General features: G+C 39.6%; 2 protein-coding genes across 3 annotated transcripts; both read left to right on the top strand.

Annotated features, from left to right (window-relative positions):
* Window positions 1-965: 965 nt before the first annotated feature.
* On the top strand, window positions 966-9,794 carry gmfb (glia maturation factor, beta). The gene is made up of 7 exons (XM_079573603.1): window positions 966-1,069; window positions 5,481-5,577; window positions 6,861-6,910; window positions 7,011-7,062; window positions 7,278-7,358; window positions 7,428-7,501; window positions 9,087-9,794. Exons 1-7 carry the CDS (start codon window positions 1,067-1,069, stop codon window positions 9,156-9,158), a joined length of 429 nt encoding a protein of 142 aa, XP_079429729.1. The 5' UTR covers window positions 966-1,066; the 3' UTR covers window positions 9,159-9,794.
* Window positions 9,795-14,109: 4,315 nt separating this feature from the next.
* cnih1 (cornichon family member 1) lies at window positions 14,110-24,529 on the top strand. 2 transcript variants are annotated; one of them, XM_079573600.1, is made up of 6 exons: window positions 14,110-14,382; window positions 15,250-15,318; window positions 15,553-15,600; window positions 20,061-20,173; window positions 22,416-22,559; window positions 23,859-24,529. In XM_079573600.1, exons 1-6 carry the CDS (start codon window positions 14,302-14,304, stop codon window positions 23,884-23,886), a joined length of 483 nt encoding a protein of 160 aa, XP_079429726.1. In that variant the 5' UTR covers window positions 14,110-14,301; the 3' UTR covers window positions 23,887-24,529. The 2 variants fall into 2 exon arrangements, with proteins under 2 accessions (XP_079429726.1, XP_079429727.1); XM_079573601.1 differs by lacking the exon at window positions 15,553-15,600 and having other exon boundaries at window positions 14,117-14,382; window positions 23,859-24,528.

Raw genomic sequence — 24,529 nt, 5'->3', positions numbered from 1 at the left:
TTTGACCCGACAAATGGCACCAAGCCTCGATAAAATCAGGACTAAATTGGGCTCACAACGTGTCTAAAATAGACCTATGTGTAGAATGTGTAGAATGTGTAACCCATGTCTAAATCAGAGAACACGTAATTTAAATACATTATTAAAACATAAATAAAGAGACTTAAAATGAGACACTCACTTTAGAACCTCTGTGCTAGATCAGAGGCGGGGAGTAGGTCACATTTACTCAAGTGTACCTAACACTTGAGATAATGTGAAGAAACTGCACTAATTAGAGTAGTTATATCATTGAGTAGTTTTACTTCTACTTGAGTAATATTGTAATAAAGTATCTTTACTCTTACGTGAGTAAATAAAAAGCTACTTGAGCCACTTTGAGTCAATTAGAAAACATGTCGAGTTAATAATATTGATGTAGTTTGTGTTTTGTGCCCCTTTTTCTTCAGAAATATATATTTATTTTTCATATATCTGGTATTTTCTTTTCTATTTTTCTTTATTCTCTATGGAAATATTAGGATTTTCACAGTATTGCAAGTTTTGTTTCTCATAATTTATGTCACAACTGAAAAGTTAATCAGACTTTTACGCTCAAGTAAAGCTCAGTGCATGCAGTAATCAAGCAACATTTTCTCCAAGTACTTTATGACTTGAGTAAAAATATTTTTAAGTAATGTAATTCTTACTTGAGTAAATATTTTGGCTTCTCCACCCACCTCTGCTAAAGTCCTATAACAAAATAATATTAGTCATACGCAACTCATGTAGAGAAAAAAATATATAAGAATTTAGGACTCCATTTTTTCTACCCCAAAACAATGGCCTTATAATGCTGACTTGCCCATTTCTTTAATTCAGTGGATACACAGCATAATGTCTATTTTAGGGCATTTTCAAACATAAACTGATGATGAGTGACTTTTTAGACCGAGGGGAGGCGAGCTTTAGAGCCGCTGAGTGGGATTGGCCAGAGCTCAGTCACAAGATGATCAGAAGTTGAAAAAATCAACACAGAAAGCGTCCGTCTACCGCAGCTGCAGCTTCAGGAAACTACTCTGCAAAAATGGTGAGATATTCACATATTCGGGGCGTTACACTGGCTGGATTTGGCTGTTGCTTTAATCGGAGAAGGTTTAGTTAGATTTTAAAGTTTGCTTAGTTGTTACGGGGAAGAAAAAGTCTGAAATTGTCTGTTGTTAGCCACTTAGCCTAGCCTCCCTCTGTCAGTTACGCGACGTTAGCAGCGATAGCTAAGACGCACTTCCGGTGGAGGCTTCAAAATAAAAGCGCTTCTTTGACAGTTATATTGATTTATACGCATTTATTGTTTTATAAATTGTTTAGTGTGTGTCATTATTAAAGTATGTCATTGCATAACACTTAAGTCTGCATCAATCATAAAAAAAAATCAGTTTTATTAGTTTTTATTTTTTATTTTATCTATTTTTGAATGCATTCGTATGTCAGCTCGCCAGGCTATATTGAACATTTTATTGTATCATAATTTATTTTTCAGGGTTTCAAGGTTTGTCGCATTAAAAATCGTGATTTCTTGAAATATGCCAAAATCAAATATTACATTGTAGTAAAACTTGCATTTAATCAAACATTCTTGTAAAATGATGACTTTGCTCAACAGTTTTTTACATATGTACAACAAAAATATAAAAATGATGGGCATAAACATTTTTTGGTTGAAATTCAACACATTAGTTTTGGTCAAAAGTTGCCCTATATTTTCTTTGTCTATGGCATTAAGATATAACATTTGGGCATTTAAAAGCATTCAATTTAACTTATATTCAAAAAATGTTCTGAAAGAAAATGTAGGCTACCACTCAAAAAGTATTTGGTTGTATATGTTTTCTTTTTCACAATCTTGATCTGTTATTTGACAGTTACTTTAATGGCTTGAGTTACTCATATTATAGCAGGGGCAGGCAACGTCAGGCCCGGGGGCCAAATCCGGCCCTCCCGCACAGAACCTCTGGCCCCCAAAGATGATTATGTGAAATATTATTGTGCAGATAAGAGCTCAAATACCTATTAAAGTACTCAAAAATGCGAGAAATAGTGTCAGTATTTTAAAAAATGTCCTGTCAGAACATCACACTTGGTCATAAATGTTAAACAGTGATTCTCTTATGGTGGGACGGGAATGAATGTTATTGGGCTGTTTTGATCATAATTTCAGTCTTATTGGGATATCTACTTCTTGTTCAACAAAAACGTGTGGAAAATGCTTCTTTTTTTTTTAACGATATATGACAATATTTTGTTTTATTTGGGTCCTCGGCTTGTCATCCGAGGGTAATGGTGGGTCCCAAAGCCCTGCCACTTGGGAACCACTGATGTAAAACGTTGGCATTTGCAGGAAATAGTTCTTTACTTTAGGCTACAATGTTGAGGTTCGGCCCTTGGGTGTTTTGGCAATGATGATGCAAACTTGCCTACCCCTGCATTATAGTATCATGCAGGTCGATTCTTTTTTTTTTTTTACCCAAGCAAGTGAATATATGGCACAGTTTTCATCCACTTCCGGTCTTGCTGCTGCGCACTCACGCCAACTTCACACGGTCCTGTCTCGCGCTAGCTCTTTCACAATGAACATAGACTCTTCCTGTCTTGGTATTTCGATGCGTGTCTTGACAGCTTCGTAGTGCGTGGAGCAGAAGACTTTCTTTCTCACTTTTCTTCTCTTTCTTTTTGGGACATTTCTGGACGCGTACGATCGCTGTCTGCTTTGCGCTCTCGGTCTGCTGCCTCGGATGCTTTGTGCACGGCTGCAATAAAACAACTTGTGGCATATCTCGTTGCTTCTTTGGTCTTCAGCTACCCGCACTTCCTGTTTTTTCTGAGTCTTTCAAATTGGCACATCCTAATCTTGATCTTTTTGAGGGTATTGCAGAAAAGGAAAAGAAAAAAAACTGCCTCCCTCTAGCCATCTGCTGTGCGCACATAATAGAGACGGGTAGCGCTCCAAATTACGCCTTTGTGATGATAAGTTATGTAACAGATGAGTGGATCAGGACAATAAAATCCTATTGAAGGTCGGATATTGTGGCTGTAGAAATATGCCAAATCAGAGATGCACAGCACACACTACAAATCCCTCTTCTATCTGTTATATTTAGCTCCTGTTTACTGATTAGGGTTGAACAACCATCACTTACATCTGCATAATTATAGGCTTTAGTGCGGTGGAATTACATTGTTTTGTCTTTCGGTATATTGGGAAAGCAGACATTTTTGGAAGAAGAAATCTCTTGTTGAGCTGTGTGTCTAATTGTAAAGCTTTTTAACCGGTTAGTTGTGTTTACATTACCAGGTCAGCACTGCTTCCTTTGTAAACAAAAAAGTCACCAGTGTTGAGAAACTTCAAAATTGTGATATATTCTATAATAGTAGTCACCATTTTAAAGAGGGGGTATTCTGCTTTTTTTCCAATCACATAGCACCAGTCTATATCGCACTACAATGATGACGAAACCTTCTGTTGGTCTGTAAATGCAGTAAATTAGAATAACTGCCTTGTATAAAATTGCTCTCTCAAAATGGCTGTAGTGAATGTCTTGAAATAGGCCTCTGTCTCTTTAAGAACCTCTGAGCCTTTCCGACACGCCCCCTCCACACGCTGTCTGTGGCATCAGTGGGGAGGGGCTTCTGCTGAGGAGCAGTGGTTGGTTACTCGGCTGGTGACGAAAGCTCGGAGGCGTCTCCAGGAGGTGGGGGCGTTCCTAGGAGGACTCAGGCAAACCTATCCCTAAAATGGCCGCCATCAGAGTTTTTACAGATTACTCAAAAATACGTGAATGTGCCAAGGCAACACTTCAGGCATGTTTTTACTGTGGGAATGACATAATAACATGATGTAAAGCTTGAAAAAGTCGATTTTGCATAATACCCCCCCTTTAAAATGTAATATAATATTTAGCTGAGTTGCACTACTTTCAGTGACTTCTGATAACCTTTGTCAAAATATTATAAACTGAGAATAGTAATAAAGCTATTGAGCAAAAGTGCAGTTCACAATTCCCTTTTCCTTTGCTTTCCCCGTTCGCTTGTGTCTTGTTTTGATGACATTGAAATAGTACTAAGTAACGTGTTTACCTTAATAAATCCTTTTCGTTGTCCCTCTGGGGGTAATACAAGTGTTAATGGGATGACTGGGGGTCTTTCATTTCCTCCTGGTGTCTCTGTCCAGAAAACCACAATTGCAACTTGACTGCCACCGGACCGGAGCCACCAATACACACTAATAGAATCACCAAGAAGAAGAAGCTAACAGGCTAACGTCCAAAGCTAACTGCGGGCTAGCGCCACTTAAACAGTATTTACAGCCAAGTGTGAGTGAAAAAAATGATTATCCATTGTGTAATTGGATGTACAATATCCCTCTCTCCCTTCGCCTTTTCTGTCAGCGTAGCATTTACTCTCCAAGACAATGAATAAGTAAAAAAAATTGCAACTTGTTATGACACCTGCAGTTGCGCTTATGGCCTCTTGGGGCAAAAGTTACTTAGTACTGCATTAAAAATCCATAACTCTGCACAGGAATGGGATGGAGAACTCCTTTTTACATGCTCAGGAATTCATGCTCTTCAAAGGGCCACATTAAATCAGCCTTGACGTTGACACATGTGGGCTATAAGCTTGACCAGAGGAGGGGGTTCTCAAACTATGATACAGGAAAGGTCCTAGTTGTGGTACAAACTAGGGCAGGGGTAGGCAACGTCAGGCCCGGGTGCCAAATCCAGCGCAGAACCTCTTGTCCTCAAGTTGACTTTGAGGAATATTATTACACAAATCAGAGATCAAATGCCTGTTAAAGCACTCTAGAAATGTGGGAAAATACTGTCAATTCCATTAAAATGTCTTTGCAGAACACGCACATATGATGTACCACACTGGCATTTGTCAAAAGTAATGCTTTACTTCGTCCTGCAATCGGAGGGTCTGGCCCTTGGTCTTTCGATGATGAAGAAAATCTGCCCTCCACCAAGCAAACCTACCCCTGAACCAAAGTTTATTCATCTGGTGATCCCAGTTTAGGGTTGCAGCCTGGGTTTATGTCGGCTTCGTCTAGTCCTAGTGGTACTTCAAAACCCAAATATTTTACAAGGTGGCACTAAAAATCACTTGTGTACACTAAAAACAACTGCACTACTACTATTGTACACCTTGTATGGGACACTTGTTGGGACTCACAGCATTGTATTTTTAATGTACAGTAATCTAATGGAGGAACCGAGGCATGTTGCTCTTATAGTTAATGCATTAGTCATGACTCTGCAGCTTCCATTGTGAGTTAATGGATGTAAATTTGCACTTGCTGACTTGGTTGTTCTAATATCTAATGCATGTTCCTTCGTTCTGCATGAATAGAACGGACTGTTAATAATAAATGGTGTGTGCTTTGCCTCTAAAACATGCTGAAGCAGGTTTTTACTTTATGTACGTCTGTGGTTTCTCTTCAGAGCGAAACACTGGTGGTCTGCGATGTGGACAAGGACTTGCTGGAAAAGCTTGAGAAATTCCGTTTCCGGAAAGAGACCACGAACGCGGCCATAATCAGTAAGTACTGGTTTAATCCTGTTAACGATAACACAAACCAAAAACCACAGCAAATCACGACACAGAGTTGTGACACTCTTCTTCCCCGCCTCACAGCAAGAAAGCAATTAGGCCGTTTTGAAGTTTGATATTTTGAGGCAGGAAAAAGAAAAAAAAAATTTGACAGAAACCAAAAGTTCACAATAGAACAGAAAATCTTTGCTCTAACTGTGCTTAACCAAGGTGCAATAAACAGGAAACATAATACAATACAAGTATTATGAATATAAATTAGATTTGGTTTGTGCCCTTATTTGTTTCAGTGGCATAATATTGTTTTTTTTTTTGATAAGCCTTCCCCGGGCGATTGATCTCCAAGTGAGGGGACGTAAACTGGCCTGCGCGCTTGCCTGATTTAGCTCCTGTGATTATTTCCTGTGGGATATCTCAAATCCCTGGCTTATAACGATCATTCACAGACCTTACGGAGTAATTTACAAACCAAAATTGCCAATACACCGGTCAACATGCTTGGAAAAGTGGACCACAAGTTTTGACATTTTCTGAATCGGTGTATTAACAATGGAGGCTCCAATGTTGTCCATCCATCCATTTTCTTCTGCTTTATCCGGGTCGTGGGGGCAGCAGTCTCAGCAGAGATGCCCAGACTTCCCGATCCACACACACCTCCTCCAGCTGTTCTGGGGGGACCCCGAGGCGACACCAGGCCAGCTCAGAGACATAGTCCCACCAGCGTGTCCTGGGTCTTCCATGAGGCCATGTCCCACTAGGACATGCCTGGAACACCTCCCGAGGGAGGCGAGCAGGAGGCACCGAAACAGATGCCCGAGCCACCTCAGCTGCTCCTTTCAACATGAAGGAGCAGCGACTCCACTCCGAGCTCCTTCCAGGTAACTGAGCTCCTCACCCGATCTCGAAGGGAGCGCCCAGCCACCCTGAGAAGGAAGCTCATTTCGGCCGCTTGTATCCACGATCTCGTCCTTTCGGTCATTACCCAAATCTCATGACCATAGGTGAGGGTGGGAACGTAGCTTGATCGGTAAATCGAGAGCTTTGTCCCGACTCGGCTCCCTCTTCACCACAACAGTCAACACAACTCAACGCAACCCCGAGATACTTGAACTCCTCCAATGTTGTGTGACAGGTAGAAGAGAAGAATAAGAAGTTTTGAAGTAATTACTGTCACAGGCCTAGGTTCAGTTCCTAAAAATGACCTTGATTTGAAACATTTGTTGCCAAACATAAAATAGACTGACAAACTTGTTTTTTTTTTACTCTTTCAGTGAAAATTGACAAAGACAGCCAAAAGGTTGTTCTTGAGGAGGAATACGAGGTATGGATTAGCTTCTCCTCAAACTTCTCTTTCGATGCATTGGGCACATTTAAGTTAATTTTGATCACTATTTGTAACCTTAACATTGTTTCTTTTTTAGGGTATATCTCCAGAGGAACTGCAAGATGAGCTGCCAGAGAGACAGCCAAGATATCCTTTATGATTTTTATCTGTCCAATATAAATGCATGTCCAAATAACATTTGGACATGCATTTAAATGCATGTACAAGGATTTCCTTTCTGTATATTATTTCAATATTATAATTGATTCAGAAATGTAGGCATCTTTATATGAGAGAAAAAATCTGGGCTATTTCCAGAATTTTTAAAACAACCAGCAGACCATTTCCTTAGCACAGCAAACATTTATCGTCTACAGTTATAAGTATGTTCATGACGACAATCGCGTGTCCTACCCGCTCTGCTTCATCTTCTCCAGTCCAGTCGGTGAGTGAGGATATTCATTTTTAAAAAGTTATTTAGTTTCTGGGAACTAAATTGCTGTATGTGTTGTAGGATGCAAACCTGAGCAGCAGATGATGTACGCGGGAAGCAAAAATCAACTAGTGAAAAAAGGCGAACTCACCAAGGTTTGTGGACTGTGATTCACCTCTTAAGCCTTAACCAAGTGCATTTTCTCCAGTTCAGCTTTACCCAAATCTAAAAGGTCACAGCCTATAGCCCAGAGTGACGTCTCATTTGACAGACGTGGTCGGTTCAGGAGGGGGTTAAGAGGTTAAAATAATGATTTGACAAGACTGCGACGTCACTGTGACTGTGACTAAATGTTCAATAATTAGATAGAAACATGAGTTCAACAACAAATGTATGTATTATTGTTAATCTGTATAGTTATTCAAGTAACAGAGGCAAAGCTTTAGCTATTTAGCTTTCAAGTGTATTAAGAACTCTGATCACTCGTGTAACTTCAACTTGTAGAGTTCATTAAGTAAGGGATAATGTATACAACGCTGGTCATTATTCGCCCTGAAGGTACTTATTTTCCCGATAATGACCAGCATTCTATACATTATCCCGCTTATTATACGGCCATTTGCCAACTGAACACACACAACATAAACTTTGTACACTTTTATGAAGGTCGAAAGGTTTATTTAAAGACTTCCGCAACAAATAGTTCCCAAAAGTTTGCGCGTTGCTCGGCAACGTTTTGCTAAGCAGCAAGGCTAGTAGCTAGCCTAGCTACTTAGTTGAAGGCGCAGTTGGAGGAATGGCGGTGAATCTGTGGGTAAGTTGAAAGTCAGACTCACGCTAACTTCACAAGCAATTCCCCCAACTTCTCTCGCAGTGACGGGGACAGATAGTGTCGCTACTACGTACGCGCGGAGTGATATGAAAGCACGAACTCCGGTGCCATTGGCAGCGGTCATTATTTTTTTCAGAGGTACTTTATCAGAAAATAATGACCGGTAGAACGTTGGGAAATCCCATTCAAATCAACGGAGCGTTCTACTTACGTTGTGAAGAGCCGTATAATAAACAGTAATAATAATGCCACATTTAAAAAATAAATGAAGCAAAAGGGCCATAAAACAGCTCCTTTAAGTGTTTAACAATTGCTGTAAACATAAATCAAAGTGCCATTTCTTATGCTGACGAGGGTTAGGGTTGTTGTGGCTCAGAGTGGGCGTGGCTGGAGCATTTGTTTATGGCTAACGTTAACATTAGCATCGAGGAAGTCTCTATGTTTGAGGCTAACGCTAACATTAGCATCGAGGACGTCTCTGTGTTTGAGGCTAACGCGAACATTAGCATCGAGGACGTCTCTGTGTTTGAGGCTAACGCTAACATTAGCATAGAGGACGTCTGTGTTTGCCCCAACAGGTTTTGCATTGAGATGGTATTATAGACTTGAGTACCTACGGTGGAAGGAACACTTTTTTGCACAACCTGCTCACAGCAGTACAGCGTCTATCGTCCCATCAGGATGTTTTTTAAAACTAAACTGAGTCCCCAACGGGCCGAGTGAAGCATCTCTGTCCATTGCTTTTGTGGGCGGATGTGCGTCAGATATACGGGTGTACCAGATGCATGCAATTAGAAAGGTTCCAGCTTGCGGGGGAAATACGATTAATTGCGTTAAAAAAAATTAACGCGTTAAAGTGCCACCCCTAGTTTTCATACAATCCTGTTTTTCTCTTGTTGTGTTTTCAGGTGTTTGAGATCAGGAACACAGAGGACCTGACGGAGGAGTGGCTCCGGGACAAACTGAGATTCTTCCGTTAAACCCTTCCTTCTTTTCGCGAAGTCGGAGTCCTCCATTGGACGGGAGCAGAGTCAATGTTTCCTCCTCTCTCCGTCAGACCTGCTCTCAATCGTGTTACTGTACCTTTAGTGCTCAGTTTTAGGCCTCTGTGGTGAATTTTAAGCCACATTTTCATTGAAAAGTATGGATTTGTAGAAGGAGCGTCTTGTACCCCTCCACTAATGTTTGCATCTTTAGCAAATGCACAGAATTAGCAAATAGGTAGGAGCCTCCCTATTAAAGGATTGTTTTCTCAAGGTTCTCTCGAGCTCAGTTTGTGAAAGAGCTGTTCAGGAAGCGTGAGAAATCATTTTCACACATGGATGCTCTTAGCTACTTGCTTAGTTACATCAAAGTGGTGTCTTTTGATGCATGTAGAAGGCAACTACACTCTTTAATTTGGATTTTGGGGTCAGAATTCTTCCAAAACTACAAGACAAAGCTACCTACATCACCATAGATTTTAACAAGGGTGCAAATATTAATGGGACTTTTAATGAGGGTAATCTCTTGCCCATCATGGCGTCTACTTTCCGACTGAAGCAAACATACGTTTTGCATTTGCAGACTGTGTATCTCGAATCACAGCTCAAACTTCACCATTTGGGGCCTAAAATAATTTAAAAAAACTATCCGATGCAGGTTTGTTTTTGTCTGATGCGATCTCCATTTGTGCCAGTACGTGACGAAACTAACACTCCTCTCTCTTTCTCTCAGTGAAGTGGGGACGCCGCTCCTCTCCACTCTTTTTAGCGTCTTCAAATCTTTACATTCTTTCGTAGTTTACACCTTTTTAAAGAAATACACGTTTTGTTCGAATACGAAATGCAAATTTAGAAATATTTACTTTTTTTTGATAGACATTTAAGATCATGTTATGTATCTCCTGATGGAAATGGGCATTTAAATGAAAGGTAATCAAGGTGTGTTGTGCATCTTTTAGTGGGAGAATCTTAAGTTATTGATTTAAGTCAGGGGTGTCAAACTCATTTTGGGTCGCAGGCCGCATATAATAGAGAAAACTTTCCCAATAAATGAATAATAATAAGCTGTGGTTTGGTCAAAGCCCCAGCTTGACTGTAGCTTCATTAATAACAACATCTTACACTTGTATTGCACTTTACAAGCCTGTGTCACAAGTTCTTCAAAGTACTACATAGTAGTCATTATTCATTCATTCCACACTCAGTGGTGGTAGCTGTCACTGAAGCCACAGCCGCCCTGGGGCAGACTGTCCATTTACCACGTGGCTATATAATGTGTTGTTCATATCCTGAGCTCTTATTATGTCACTGCCCTCTGCTGGACACGTTTGGAACTCTTTCCTTTTTTCAAATTTAATGCCCCCTAGTGGCTAGAATGAGCATTCTGGTTATTTCTTGCACAAGAAGGAGCTAGAGACATACTTTTGTTTTGTTTTTTACATACTCTGCCTCTCCGCAAGATGATGGCCGTAAGTTTGACACCCCTGATTTAAGTAGTGAATATAGGGTCCAAAAATAAGTAGATGAATTTTGTAGTTTGGAACAGCCTGTGTTAACTTAAATCTACCTCCAACGAGCAAGTCTGAGATTTGAGAGCAGACTAACAAAACAAACTAAAACCTTCAAACCATGTTCAAAATATTCCTTTAAATGCAAATCAAGCAAAACTAGGAATGAAGAGTTTCACAATGTTAAAAAAAAAGCCTGAAAAAAAGACAATTCGAAAAGCCAGACCTAATTGGAGCTAAAAAACTAAATTCAAACCTGCTTTCCTCCAAACATAATTGTGAGAATTGTGAGAATGGACTTTCCTCAATATTCGGACTGTAGGTTTGTGCGAGCTCGCAGTCATACAGGAGTTTTCCAGCGTATAGCATTGGTTTTCAAAAGGTTGTCATCTCTCCTAGGTTGTTCAGAATTGTATCTGGTCTGTTCCACTTCAGTAAAACAAAATTCAGTTTAAGATCGGGCTAATGTCTAACTGTGAGTTTACTGGAACTGGAAGCCTCTTGGATGAGTCTTGCATCAACACCAACTTCGATTTGAAAACCTTTACTATTCAGACTAGAGAAAATTTAAAAAGACTTTTGTTGTAGTCAAATACAGCCCCTGAACTACCTAAACGAAGGACAAAAGGAGACGTTTTAATTCCAGTACTGCTCTTGGGTTAAATTTGATCCGTTTCCCTCCAGGTGCTGAAACTGCCCTAGATTTTCCCTCCTCTGTATCTCCCTCAGAGATCTCTTAATCTTTGTTTTAAAGACACACAGTAGATTCACGTTTATTTGAATGTTTTTGTTTCAACTTCAAACTCCTCAGAAAAAAAACATTCCAGCAAAACCTCATCTTTCCAACAGGGATTTTTACCTTCTTCTGGTCTCAACTTGTGAATTCCTGTGTCTATTTTGAGAGATTATTAGCTAACTTCGAGCATTATAGCTTTTTAATGTCGTTAGTGTTTATGAATGTTGTGCTATATCTTCTCTTTGGAGACTTTACAATGTCCCTAAAAACCACTGAAAATGCACGCCTTTTTTGATCTGCTGTATCGTCAAATCAAAAGTAATGTGGCCAAATTGAAAATGGGAAAATGGCTTTGTTTAGGGGGCTAACTTCTTCGTTTTTTGTATTATTTTCCAATGCTTTGTCAATGTCCGATTGCAATTCATCATAACAAGCACAATATCGTTCTCATAATAAATAGCTACATGTCTGCATCAAACCGGTTTACAGTCATGTGCGCACAATCACACCAATATCAATCACTGCAAAAGAATGGAGTTAAATGGATTGTCAAGAGTAGTTTTTGTTATGTTTGGACCTCGGAAAAACAGATGGGAGCAACAACTTTGTACAATAAATGTCTATTACTACTACTACGACTTGGAATTGAGGGTAATGCATGATTAATGTTTTGCTGTGCTGGCCACCTTAAGATTGTAAGAAGACTGTTGGAAAAAAAAAATGGCTGCTCTTTAGACTGATTGAAGCAACTGTGTTCACTGTCTTGTCTATAGCACACCTCAGTATGATTAAATGGCTAAAGGGATTTTCCAAGCTGCTTCTGTAAAAGCAATGTTGATTTTTAGAGCCATATTTTGGTTCTTGTCCTGTGGATCTAAAAGCTATTCCTCTTACTGTTTGGCTGTTTAATCCTTTGTGGCATTTTATTCAACTTTGCCAGCACGTACCTGTCGTTCCGCTTTTGTGCGTCTTATGCGGTAATAATAGTGTTTGTTTCACTTCTTTTTAATAATATGAAACATCGATCTGTCATTTGGCATCAGTGGAACCTATTTGTACTTTCCATACTTTATAAAGTGTCTGTTGTCCAAATAAAAGGCAGTGGTGTTAAATTGCACTCTAGTTTGATTTTTTCCATTTACATTTACAGTAGGTTAAGTGTTTTGCCCAAGGACACATTTTCTCCTGTTTGGCTTTACCCTAATCTTAAAGCTTACAGCCTGTACATGCCTTTCAATCATGTGACTTTTGTTGTTATGGCGGCCATTTTGAATACCGAAGGAGAATTTTGCAGTACTACAGCATTTTTATTTACTCATAATCATTGCTCAAGAAGAAAACAGCAAAAATACGGCCCCAGAGACACGTTTATGTGAAGAAACAATGAGTCAGTATATAAGCTGCTCATGATGTAAGCATGCTAGCGGTTAGCATGTAGCTTCAACAGCTAAGCTCTGACCTCTCCAAGCGAAAGCCCTGAACCAAACTCCAAACATCTCTAGCTTTGGATACAACATGTGCCAGAGGTCAGAACTGTTACTGTAGTATTTCCTCAGTGTTCATAGATGTGAGCCACACGTGTGTTTATCGTGTTAACAGTTGCTAACCAGTAGCATGCTAATGTCTTGAGAAGCTTGAACACTGACTCAGACTGAGTAGAGATATTATTACATGTTAGTACTGCTACTTTGTATTCAAAATGGCGGCTGTAACTATGTGTGATGTCATTGGAAACGCATGTATAGACTAGTGTAACGCCTCATTTGAAAGCTGAGACCTACAAAACTAATTTAAATGGATTGTTTTCCCTGCATTTTGTTTGCGTTCTAGTCACTTTTTTTGACATTTATTTTCATAGCTTTTTTGTCACTGTTATTCTTTGGTTGCATTTTTGTCACTTTTTTGTTGCGTTTTCATCTCATGTTTGTCGCTATTATGTCACTAGTTTTTTCAAGAAGCTTTAACCTCTTAACCCTCACCTGAAACAAGCACATTTTCTCCAGTTTGACTTTGAAAAAAAGTATCAAAATAGTGATAAAAACAAGACAAAAATGAGGGTGAAAAAGTAAAAAAAAAAAAAGTCTATAGGCCAGTGTTACACATAATTTGTAAGACCAACAAAACTCATCGTAACTTTTTTGTTGCCACATTTTTGTCGTGTCTTCGTAGTTTTTGACACCTTTTTGTTGCTCTTTTATGGCTTTTTTGTTGCTTTTTCATCACTCTTTTGCCGTGCTTTTTGTCTCTTATAGCAGTGTTTTCGTAGTTTTTGTGTCTTTTTTTTTGGGTTGCTTTTTCATTGTGTTTTTTTAGTGCTTTTTTGTCATGTTTTCATCACATTTTTGTTGCCTTTTTTGTTGCTTGCTATAAAATATGTGACGAAAATGACAAAAATGTTACGAAAAAGTGACGGAAAAATGTGACAATTGTGATGAAAATGTGACACAAAAAGTGAGGAAAATGTGACAAAAAATTTGACAACAATACAGGGGAAAAGATCCTTCTAGATTAGTTGTGTGGGTCTTAGCTTTCAAAAGAGGTGTCACTCTGGCCTGTCAAGCTTTTAGATTTGGGTAACGCTGAACTGGAGAAAATGTGCTCGGTGCAGATGGGGGTTAAGAGGTTAAGATTTGGGTAAAGCCAACCTGGAGAAAATGTGCTCGGTGCAGGTGGGGATTAAGATGTGAAAACTACAGAAAAAACACACGCAGGGCAGAGTTTGACAAAGTGGTGCATTGTGACGGCAAAATGCTTCCAGAAGATGGCAGTAAAACCACAGGGAGGACCCTTTGGAGCTGAAGGAAGAAGACATTAGCGACAAATCTCTCAAATCAGCAGCGCTTGTGCCTGCATCATCCCCGCCAGCAGCTGAAACAAACCGACAACCGGGGGAAAGATGGCGTTCACGTTCGCGGCCTTTTGTTATATGCTCGCTTTGCTGCTCACGGCGGCGCTTATCTTCTTCGCTATTTGGCATGTAAGTAAAATGGACACCTCATTATGGACAGAAAGTGCTAGAAAGGTTGCCAGATTTGGGAAAACCATGAAATTGGACGGGGAGATAAGCGGAATCACAGTCAAACAGGCCGTGCGCGCGCCGTTATGATTAACTGTACGAATGCGTATACTTACTTAGCAACTTACGTAGCAACTGTTCAATGAATGGCACACACCCTACTGTTAGCAACACAAGCTAAACGACAATAATTAAAATATTTGGTGTTTTGTCAAAAAAAACGGAATAAACAGTCACGATTAAACGTTTATATTCAGGGTGTTAAACGTTTGTAACGTAATACCAGGCGCTCGTCTTTTAACGTTTGACCTGTCAATGGGATTGTTGTGTAGCTAACGGTTAGCGGCTAGTTAGCTCAGGATGCTAATTGCTAACGCCGCTGTCAGCAGCAGTCGCTTCCTCTCAAGCGCCTCTTGGCTTCATTGTGCAAAAGTGGTTCATTTATTAAAGTTAATAAATACTGTGCGGTGCCATGTGTACATAAGAATAACGCAGGGAGTTTATGATAAAGAATACAACGTGAATGCAAATGTAACATCACAAAAATAAGTGAATGATTACAAAAGAAAAACACATGTTTTGTTTCTCTGCCCCCATAAGATTTGGTGTCTCTTTAATTCAAAATTTCTCAACTCTTTATCTGTCAGTGTCTCATGGTCTCATCCCACATAATCTTCTTTTTCTGAGTAACAGTTGTAAAATAAATAATGTATTGAGGATCATTGTTTATGTAATGGTCGTATGTATTGACACATTTTTTGTACATGTACATTGCAGGTTTGACATTCACAATGATTTTTCACTTTTGTCATGGTGTCCTTTTTCCAGATTATTGCATTCGATGAGCTGAAGACAGATTACAAGAATCCTATAGATCAGTGTAACACTTTAAATCCGGTAAGTGTACACGTATATCCACCCTTCTCCCCTTGACCCACAGACAGCATGCAGATTTTGCTCTTAACTTGGTTTCTTCTTATTCCGCATACTTTTCGATCATTTCTCTGCACTGTTTTGCTAAATAACCTGCCTGTTTTTGATTGCCGGTTGTCAGCTGTCAAACTCTCTAACTCCTTTTTGTTTTGTTCTTCCCTGATCTGCTTTTTTTTTTTACACTTTATCGGCCAAAAGACAGTTGAAAGGGTCAAAAAGATTAAAAGAGTCAAAATTGCTATAAAGGTTTGTACCAATCTTTAAAATGCCCGCTCAGTTCAATCAGTCTGCAGTTTTTGTCATTTTGCACGAAGCAGTGTTTGCAAATGTCTTTACAGTTAACTAATCTTTTAAAGGGTTAACCCGGAGGTCCTGACAGGATTAGTTAACCACCTGTGTGTTCTTTTTACTACGACTTACTTACACCTGCACCATGTTGTATTAAGTTTAAGTCTACTTATATACAACCCACTGTGTTGTACTTTACCTTTATCTGTTCACTGTAGCAGATGAGCCATTCAACCTAAAACGTGGGTTGTCTCATTGACATAGGTTTTTTTTTCCTGATAGTTAAATGCTTCATTGTTTTATTTCAAGTGTAATTATGCAGTAGAATAACCTTAACCTGGTGTTTAGCTGTTAACTGAAAAGACTTGCAAATGCTCAAAACTTGCATGATTATTACAACCTTCCCTTTGTTTGCATAGAGCTACCAAAACAATTCGCAATATATTAACAAACTAGAAGATTCACTTTTTAAGTTTGACTTGGCCTTTTAGATCTTTTATTGTTTATGTGGTAAAAGCCAGGAGAGATATTGGATCTATTTGTATTTTGTCACCAAAAAAATGGCTACACATATACTGCAGTTTGTTTCTCTATTTTATGTAATCCTAATACACACCACCTTTATGAGAACTCTCAAACCCTTACCCTTAATCAAGCGTATTTTCTCCAGGTTGGCTTTACCCAAATCCTCTCTACATGAGCTTACAGTCTATAAGCCAGTGTGCTTCATTTGAAAGCTAGGACCAATAAAACTGACCTTTTTGTTGCGCCAATTATGAAGCATTTTTGTCGCTCTTTTATGGCTTTTTTGTTGCTTTTTCATCACTCTTTAGGCCTGCTTTGTCTCCCTTTTTTTTAATCGTGTTTTCGTAGTTTTTGTGTCTCGTGTTTTTGCCTTTTTTTCATTGTCTTTTTGGTGGCTCTTGTTGCTTTTTTGTTGCATTTTCAGTGCTTTTTTTGTCATGTATTCATCAGTTTTTCATCACAATTTTGTCACCTTCTTGTCGCTCTTTTATGGCTTTTTTGTTGCTTTTTCCATCACTCTTTAGTCCTGCTTTTTATCTCTTTTTTTAAATCTTGTTTTTATACTTTTTGTGTGTTATGTTTTTGTTGCTTTTTCATCATCTTTTCGGTAGCTCTTGTGGCTTTTTTGTTTAATTTTCATTGCTTTTTTAACACTTTTTTTTCTCATATGTTCATCCCTTTTTCTTCACATTTCTGCCGCCTTTTTGGTTGCTTTTTCATCACCCTTTAGTTTTGCTTGTCGCTTTTTTACTGCAGTATTGTTGCTTTTATCTCACTTGTTTGTTGCGATTCCATCCTGCCATTTTGATGCTTTTTCCAAGAAGCTTTTAGATTTGGGTAAAGCCAAACTGGAGATAATGTGCTCGGTCCAGGCGGGGGTTAAGAGGTTAATAAATGCTATACCTATTACCTATTAACATTTATTCCTACTGCACCCCGTACGTTTAATAATTAGTGAGTGTTTACTGTAAATGAGCTCACAGTTGGCTCTCGTCCGCTCACCTGTGGCTCCAACAGATGGCGCCGAACTCTCCCCAAATCAGCATAATTTTCTGCATTGTGATTGGCCCCCTGATTTCTCTAGTGGGAGGAACAAAGGCAGTCAAAAGCTCACTGTACATTTCAATACATTTAGAAGGTTGGTCATTTTAGATGCAGACTCAAACCACACTCATCAACATTTAGATCTGTGGTAAATTCCATTCATTTTCCATGATACAGAAAGGTACAACCTCTATTCTTTAACAATAAAAAGGAGAACATTTGACATGGGAACAAATAGGAGGCTATGCTTACTTACCGCCTGATACCGCCTCGAGTTGTTTTGTATTTGGCAGCACAGTGCAGGATTTTCCCCAGTGTCCCTGAACACCTCACGTTTCTGGGCTCATGGATGTTTGCCCTCTCTCTCCTCTGATGCATGGCTTCCTCCCGGTGCTCCCATCTGCCTCTCCTGTTAAAAAGAAAATCTGCTGCTTTACTGCCACAGCATGGTCCCCTGCTGCAGCCTGTTTGTATTAGAAGATAATGTAAAGCCGTGACGATATCTCAGAATGAGTGAATAGTTAAAGTTGCATGAATGAATGAATGAAACGGGGTGGAAAAAAATCGTCTTTCTTTTTGCATGTTGCCAATGTTTTTATACATGTATATCAATGTGTACATCATAGCTTTGTGGATTTAGATGAGCCATATTGGGGGGTTTGGGAGGAATTAATCTACCTTACTTTTCAAAATTCCAAACAAAGAAACCTCCCAACATAATTACTACTCATTACAGGCCTTCTCATTCAAGCCTCGACACTGACATTAGCACAAACAATAATTGCTTGTAAAGTGCTAAAAGCTATTAAGTGGACATTATGAGAGTGACCATGAGTTAACAGTTTTGCAGTTTTGCCATGATTTTCACAGATTAATCCGACTTATTGCCCAGCCGTACAAAGTAAAAGTGCAAATGATTGTGGCGACTTATGGACTGATGGCATAATGATAGATACAGACGGCATCTCGTCATAGAAGGGGGCGTGGCTTCGCCGAGGGGGAAAATCGAATCTTCTGGGAAACAGTTTTCACACTTTTTAGCCATTTTCTGGTGAAATAAAAACGTATTTATCACATACAAAGAAAGTCAAGTCTAAACCGGCTCCATATGAAAGTTTATTCGCAGCAGATTGTTCAGTAGAAGCGAAAAAACTGCAGTCGTAGCTGGCGCTAGCTAGCGTTAACACGATCTCCGTTATTTATGTATTTAAAGGCTGTTGAACCACTTTGCTCCCCATGTCTTTGTATCTTTAGTTAGTAGAAAACCAGTGTTAATTTTGACAACATATTTTATTTTAGTTTTAGTCTTTTGACTAAAATGTAATTTAATTTTAGTAGAGATTTAGTCAAAAAAACCTTTTCAATTTTAGTCTAGTTTTAGTCGACTAATGCATGTCAATTTAGTCGACTAAATTTAAGACTAATTTAGTCGACTTTGCGTATATAATATTCATTATAATCATATTTAGTCTTGTTCCTCTGCTTCATGGAGCTGCTCCACATGAACAAAGCTCAGAGCTGATCCTTTGGCAGAGAATTTAAATGATCTGAGGCTTTTTCAGACGGTCAAGAGAAGTTTGGATGATTTTAGTCTCCCCTTTTCATTTTTATTTAGTCTTATTTTAGTCGACTAAAATATCTGGACATTTTAGTCATAGTTTTAGTCTCATGAAAAACTTTTAATTTAGTTTTAGTCCAATTTTAGTCGGAAAAAATATCACTTTGACTAAAATTAAGACTAAATATTTTAGTCGACGAAATTAACACTGTAGAAAACTATATTCATAATTCAGCATTTGTTAAAGTAGTTTTTGAATAATTAGAGAAAATTAAGATCTTTCTCCAAATTGTTTTCCCCCTTAACTGTTTTCAAACATGACCATATATGGGCGAATCCGGAGATGCCGTCTGTATCTATACTGCGAGCTGTGGCAGCATGACGAAGTAGTTTTTTTTGTGTCGTCTATTTTAGTTCTCCTGTGAACCTGAGGGTCACCTTGGCAAGCTGCTGTGACCACAAAAAAACAGCTTTATTCATTAATCATAGTTATCAGGGAAATGCTGAGCGTAGTTTCTTAACACATTAAAGCTGCACTATGCAACTTTTTATGTGCAAAAAACAAAAACAAAAAGATATTTGGTGGTATTTAACACACAGGAGTGACTCAGCGGTTGTATGATCTTAGCAGGTCACCTTTACTTTCCATCACAGTGGTCTCAAGGACGCTCCAGGATCAATTGTTTGGAAGGTTTTTAATTCTCACCAGCAAACCTACAAAACAAGTGAACCTGTAGCGTTGTAGAGTTGAGACCACTGTGATGGAAAAGCGAAGACACCAGGCTGACCACTCGTACAGCCGCTGGGTCACCACAAGGTCAAATAAACACAAATATAAAACATTTTTTCACATACAAAGTTGCTTAATGCAGCTTTAAGGCCAATTAATCTCGGCTACTTTAATTCGAAGTCTTCTCAAGTTGTGCTTTAACGCTGACATCATTCAAAACATGGTTACATTTTCACCCCGTTTGCATTATCCCGCACTGTTTTATTGCCTAAAAATCCTCAATTGTTTTTAGTTAAAGCCTGTATTATATTTCTATATGTCAAAGCTGCTGAAGTCACCTCCAGCTGATGTGGTTTACCTTTTAAATGTATAATTACTGAAGCTATCGTTCTCTCTTGTCAACGCAGAAACCATTTTTACCTGTCGACTGTTTCCAAATTTGTACTTTTCCATGTCCTTCATTATTTTTCTGTCGGCTCCGGTCAGTAATGCTAAAACCAGCCGGCCTTTGTGCTTGATTCGCTTCTTATTGCTGAAACGTATGGCCTCTCTGTCTCACAGTTGGTGCTGCCCGAGTACCTGATCCACTTCTTCTTCTGTGTGATGTTTTTCTGTGCGGCCGAGTGGCTCACCCTCTGCCTCAACCTGCCCCTGCTGGCCTACCACGTCTGGAGGTTAGTCTGCTCAATGTGTTTGTTTGTTTAAAGTGAAAAGTGCTTCTGATGTCGATGCAGTTTGTAACGCGCCACCGTCAGTCATGATGATCTAACAAGCTTTATGTACGAACTGTGCTCTACAAGTAAACCTGCCTTTCCCTATGAAGTTATTAAATTAGTTGTTCCTAAATTAGAGCCTGATTGGAAAGCATTTATTTCCAGCAGGAATTACATCTACATTTCTTTGAAAACACAGGGACTGCTCAACATAATTGCGAAAACTTTATGGTCCAAATCACATTCAGCTGCTGAGGTTTCCTGTTAATAGTCTTTGTTTTACATATATTTTTGCTTAAAAGATGCCTGTTGGCTTTAATTTATTTGCACCCCCTGTTTCTTGAGTCTCGTCTCCTCTCCTTCTCTTCTCTTCTCCTTCCCCCTCTCTTCTCTTCTCCTTCCCCTTCTCTTCTCCTTCCCATTCTCTTCTCTTCTCCTTACCCTTCTCTTCTCCTTCTCCTTCCCCTTCTCTTCTCTTCTCCTTCTCCTTCCCCTTCTCTTCTCTTCTCCTTCCCCTTCTCTTCTCTTCTCCTTCCCCTTCTCTTCTCTTCTCCTTCCCCTTCTCTTCTCTTCTCTTCTCTTCTCCTTCCCCTTCTCTTCTCTTCTCCTTCCCCTTCTCCTCTCCTTCCCATTCTCTTCTCTTCTCCTTCCCCTTCTCTTCTCCTTCCCCTTCTCTTCTCTTCTCCTTCCCCTTCTCTTCTCCTTCCCCTTCTCTTCTCTTCTCCTTCCCCTTCTCTTCTCTTCTCCTTCCCCTTCTCTTCTCTTCTCCTTCCCCTTCTCTTCTCTTCTCCTTCCCCTTCTCTTCTCCTTCCCCTTCTCTTCTCTTCTCCTTCCCCTTCTCTTCTCTTCTCCTTCCCCTTCTCTTCTCCTTCCCCTTCTCTTCTCTTCTCCTTCCCCTTCTCTTCTCCTTCCTCTTCTCTTCTCCTTCATCTCCTCTTCTCCTTCCCCTTCTCTTCTCTTCTCCTTCCCCTTCTCTTCTCCTTCCCCTTCTCTTCTCTTCTCCTTCCCCTTCTCTTCTCTTCTCCTTCCCCTTCTCTTCTCTTCTCCTTCCCCTTCTCTTCTCCTTCCCCTTCTCTTCTCTTCTCCTTCCCCTTCTCTTCTCTTCTCCTTCCCCTTCTCTTCTCCTTCCCCTTCTCTTCTCTTCTCCTTCCCCTTCTCTTCTCCTTCCTCTTCTCTTCTCCTTCATCTTCTCTTCTCCTTCCCCTTCTCTTCTCTTCTCCTTCCCCTTCTCTTCTCCTTCCCCTTCTCTTCTCTTCTCCTTCCCCTTCTCTTCTCTTCTCCTTCCCCTTCTCTTCTCCTTCCCCTTCTCTTCTCTTCTCTTCTCCTTCCCCTTCTCTTCTCCTTCCCCTTCTCCTTCCCCTTCTCTTCTCTTATTTTTTCTTTTCTTTCCTCCTTCTCCTCCTTCTCTTCTCGCCTTCTCCTCTTTCCTCCTTCTCCTCCTTCTCTTCTCTCCTTCTCCTCCTCTTTTCTCCTCCTCCTTACCCTCCTCTTCTCCTCTTCTCTTCTTTTTTCTTTTCTCCTTCTCCTCCTCCTCCTCTCTTTTTTTTTCTTTTCTCTTCTTCTCTTCTCTTCTCTTCTCCTCTTCTCTTCCCTTTTTCTTTTCTCTTCTTCTCCTTCTCTTCTCTTCTCTTTCTCCATCTCTTCTCTTTTCTGTTCTCTTCTCTTAATACACATATCCAAATTGGTTACAGATCTTTAGGATTAAAATACATAGAGCTTTTGTGGCAAAAAAAAATTGTATTTAGGCATAAATATTACAAAAAGCAATACATTTCTACCTTTTAAAGCAGAACTAGGTAACTTTTTTACCTTAATAATAAATCCTTTTCGTTGTCCCTCTCGGGGTAATACAAGTATTAATGGGATGATTGCGGGTTAGCGCCACCTTCGCCTTTTCTGTCAGCGTAGTATTTACTCTCACGGACAATTAATAAGTTAAAAAATCACAACTTGCTACGACACCTGCAGTTGCGCTTATGGCCTCTAGGGGCAAGAGTTACTTAGTACTGCTTTAAAAACGGTCACGTCTGGTCCCTCAAAAGACGAGCCAAATGTATGTTTATGTAGTCTTTGTAAAATGTTCTATACTGTAATGTTTATCTTCCAAGTATTATTTTAGTAAATGACCTCTTGCACTATTGCTGAACGATGCACGTGAACTTTGAATCGTTCCAAAATGTTTGAACCTCCCTCTCGTCCGCAGGTATATGAGTCGTCCGGTGATGAGCAGTCCGGGCCTCTATGACCCCACCACCATCATGAACGCCGACATCCTGGCCTACTGTCAGAAAGAAGGCTGGTGCAAACTCGCATTCTACCTCCTCTCCTTCTTCTACTATCTCTACGGGTGAGGAAAACACTTTCCACTTGGACATTCCTTTTATGTTCAACTTTTTGTTCAAAATATAACCTATTGCTCTGGAAGAAGCTGACTGAGTTTGGACAAAAACTTCAGGATGAGATATTAGGTGATGCAAGAGATGTTTTAAAGGTGCATTATGCAACTTTTTGTGTGAAAAAAAAAAGAGATATTTGTGTGCATTTGACTTTGTAGTGACCCTGCAGCTGTATGAGGGGTCAACAACGCTCCAGGAACAATTGTTTGGAAGGTTTTCACGGCTGACGGACCTTCTCACAAGAAAACCTTCCAAACAATTGATCCTGGAGCGTTGTAGAGACCACCGTGATGGAAAGTAAAGGCGCCATGCTGACCGCTCATACAGCCGCTGGGGCACTACAAGGTTAAATACACACAGATATCCACCTTCTCTTTTCACATGAAGTTTTTAAGTAAAAATTGCAAAAGAAATTCAACCATATATGGCCAAGGAGTTTGGAATATACTTTAACTTGGACTTATTTTGTTAATAGAAAACTTTAATCTGTTTGGGGATTTTATTGTCGCAAAAAACATTGAAATTTTAATTTTTTAAGCTTAGACTTGGACAAACTGAGAAATTGAGTTGTCGAAGCAGTTAAATAATTAATATAATTAATATACTTATATATAATTAATATACTTAAAACAATCTAAAGCAATGTAACAATTAGACTGATTATTTAAAAAACAATAGGAAATATATAGGATAGGAAACCAGTGTAAGAATTGCATATACGCTACACATTTACGTGTTAAAGGAGCTAGATGCAAGTTGGCCATGTTATACTCACTGCTGCCACCTCAGGTCATACGTGTAACTGCACCTTCTATATTAAGCTCGTGCATGACGGCACTTCGCACCCGAAGTAACAACTTTCTGAGTGACAGTGCAGGATTTTAGAGGCAGTTGTGGTGAACAGGTCTGGGCTCATTCTACACATTAGGACATGACTGGAACATGTAGGGGGAGGAAAATACATAATTTTAATATTTTTAAACTGTATAGTCCCTTTAACAACTATTTAAAGTAGGGCTTGGCAATTAATCAAATCGCAATCTCTACTTCATCATCAAAAATACAGGACACAGGGCTGCAGTACCATACATAGTAATTATCATTTATCACGTACTATTACAAGTCTGCGATGTATAATAATAACTAGTACAACAAAAGAACTGACAGCCATTTAATGTTGTTGGCCTTTTATGTTACAGTGTAGTATAGCACTAACGTTTTCCCTTCTAACGCCTCTCTCTCTAAAACAGAATGATCTATGTGCTGGTGAGCTCTTAAAGGGGACGCTGCTGAAGGACAAACTCCTGCATGTTTCAGTAAAAGGACCGGCCGCTCGACTTTCCAAACGAAGCCGGCGCCGGACTCTGGACACTGCTGGGAACAACTACCAACGAGAGGCAGACGCCATTTTAAAACAAGCGAACTCTTAACAAACTCCACCACCGCTCATAACACTCTAGGTAAACTTTACAGGAGGACTGAGGATGGATTTTTCTTATTTTAAATGCTGTGGTGATTTTTTTATGCTTGGGGTGTTCAACGATGAATAAAATTGTTTTGGTTCCACATGCTCTGAGTGTTTACAGATTTAGGATAGGACTTCTTCGGGGGCGTGCAGTTTGTGCTGCGGTGACTTTGGCGAATTACTCACAGACTCGGGGCTGTTTTCTGTGGATCACTCCGCTCGTTTTTTTTTTAACTAATAGATGGAGTTTGGCCCCTTCAGATTTTGCATTTCAACAATTACTATCCTTGATTTCTAAAAACCTGGAGGCTCCTTTTGTTTCCAAAGCAGCTCCTCAAAGCAAATGCTCCTTCATCTTTGAGGTCGACCAAATCGTTTAAATTTCCACTCGAACAATCCTGTATCGTTCAGATAAATCTTTATAACTCGTCTGATTAATAGTTGATTCGGCTGAAC

The sequence above is a fragment of the Gobius niger genome (assembly GCF_951799975.1).
Source record: "Gobius niger genome assembly, chromosome: 16".
In the NCBI taxonomy this organism is placed as follows: Eukaryota; Metazoa; Chordata; class Actinopteri; order Gobiiformes; family Gobiidae; genus Gobius; species Gobius niger.
The sequence above is the reverse complement of the archived record's forward strand: the minus strand, read 5'-3'. Positions and strand labels throughout refer to the sequence as shown.

Excerpts from the sequence above, each read along its gene's own strand:
- gmfb (XM_079573603.1), top strand. Across the intron at positions 6,911-7,010 it reads TTCTTGAGGAGGAATACGAG|GGTATATCTCCAGAGGAACT; the intron begins GTATGGATTAGC and ends TTTCTTTTTTAG. Across the intron at positions 7,359-7,427 it reads CATCTTCTCCAGTCCAGTCG|GATGCAAACCTGAGCAGCAG; the intron begins GTGAGTGAGGAT and ends TATGTGTTGTAG.
- cnih1 (XM_079573600.1), top strand. The coding sequence starts at position 14,302 with ATGGCGTTCACGTTCGCGGCCTTTTGTTATATGCTCGCTTTGCTGCTC. Across the intron at positions 14,383-15,249 it reads TCTTCTTCGCTATTTGGCAT|ATTATTGCATTCGATGAGCT; the intron begins GTAAGTAAAATG and ends TCCTTTTTCCAG. Across the intron at positions 15,601-20,060 it reads GAGTCAAAATTGCTATAAAG|TTGGTGCTGCCCGAGTACCT; the intron begins GTTTGTACCAAT and ends TCTGTCTCACAG.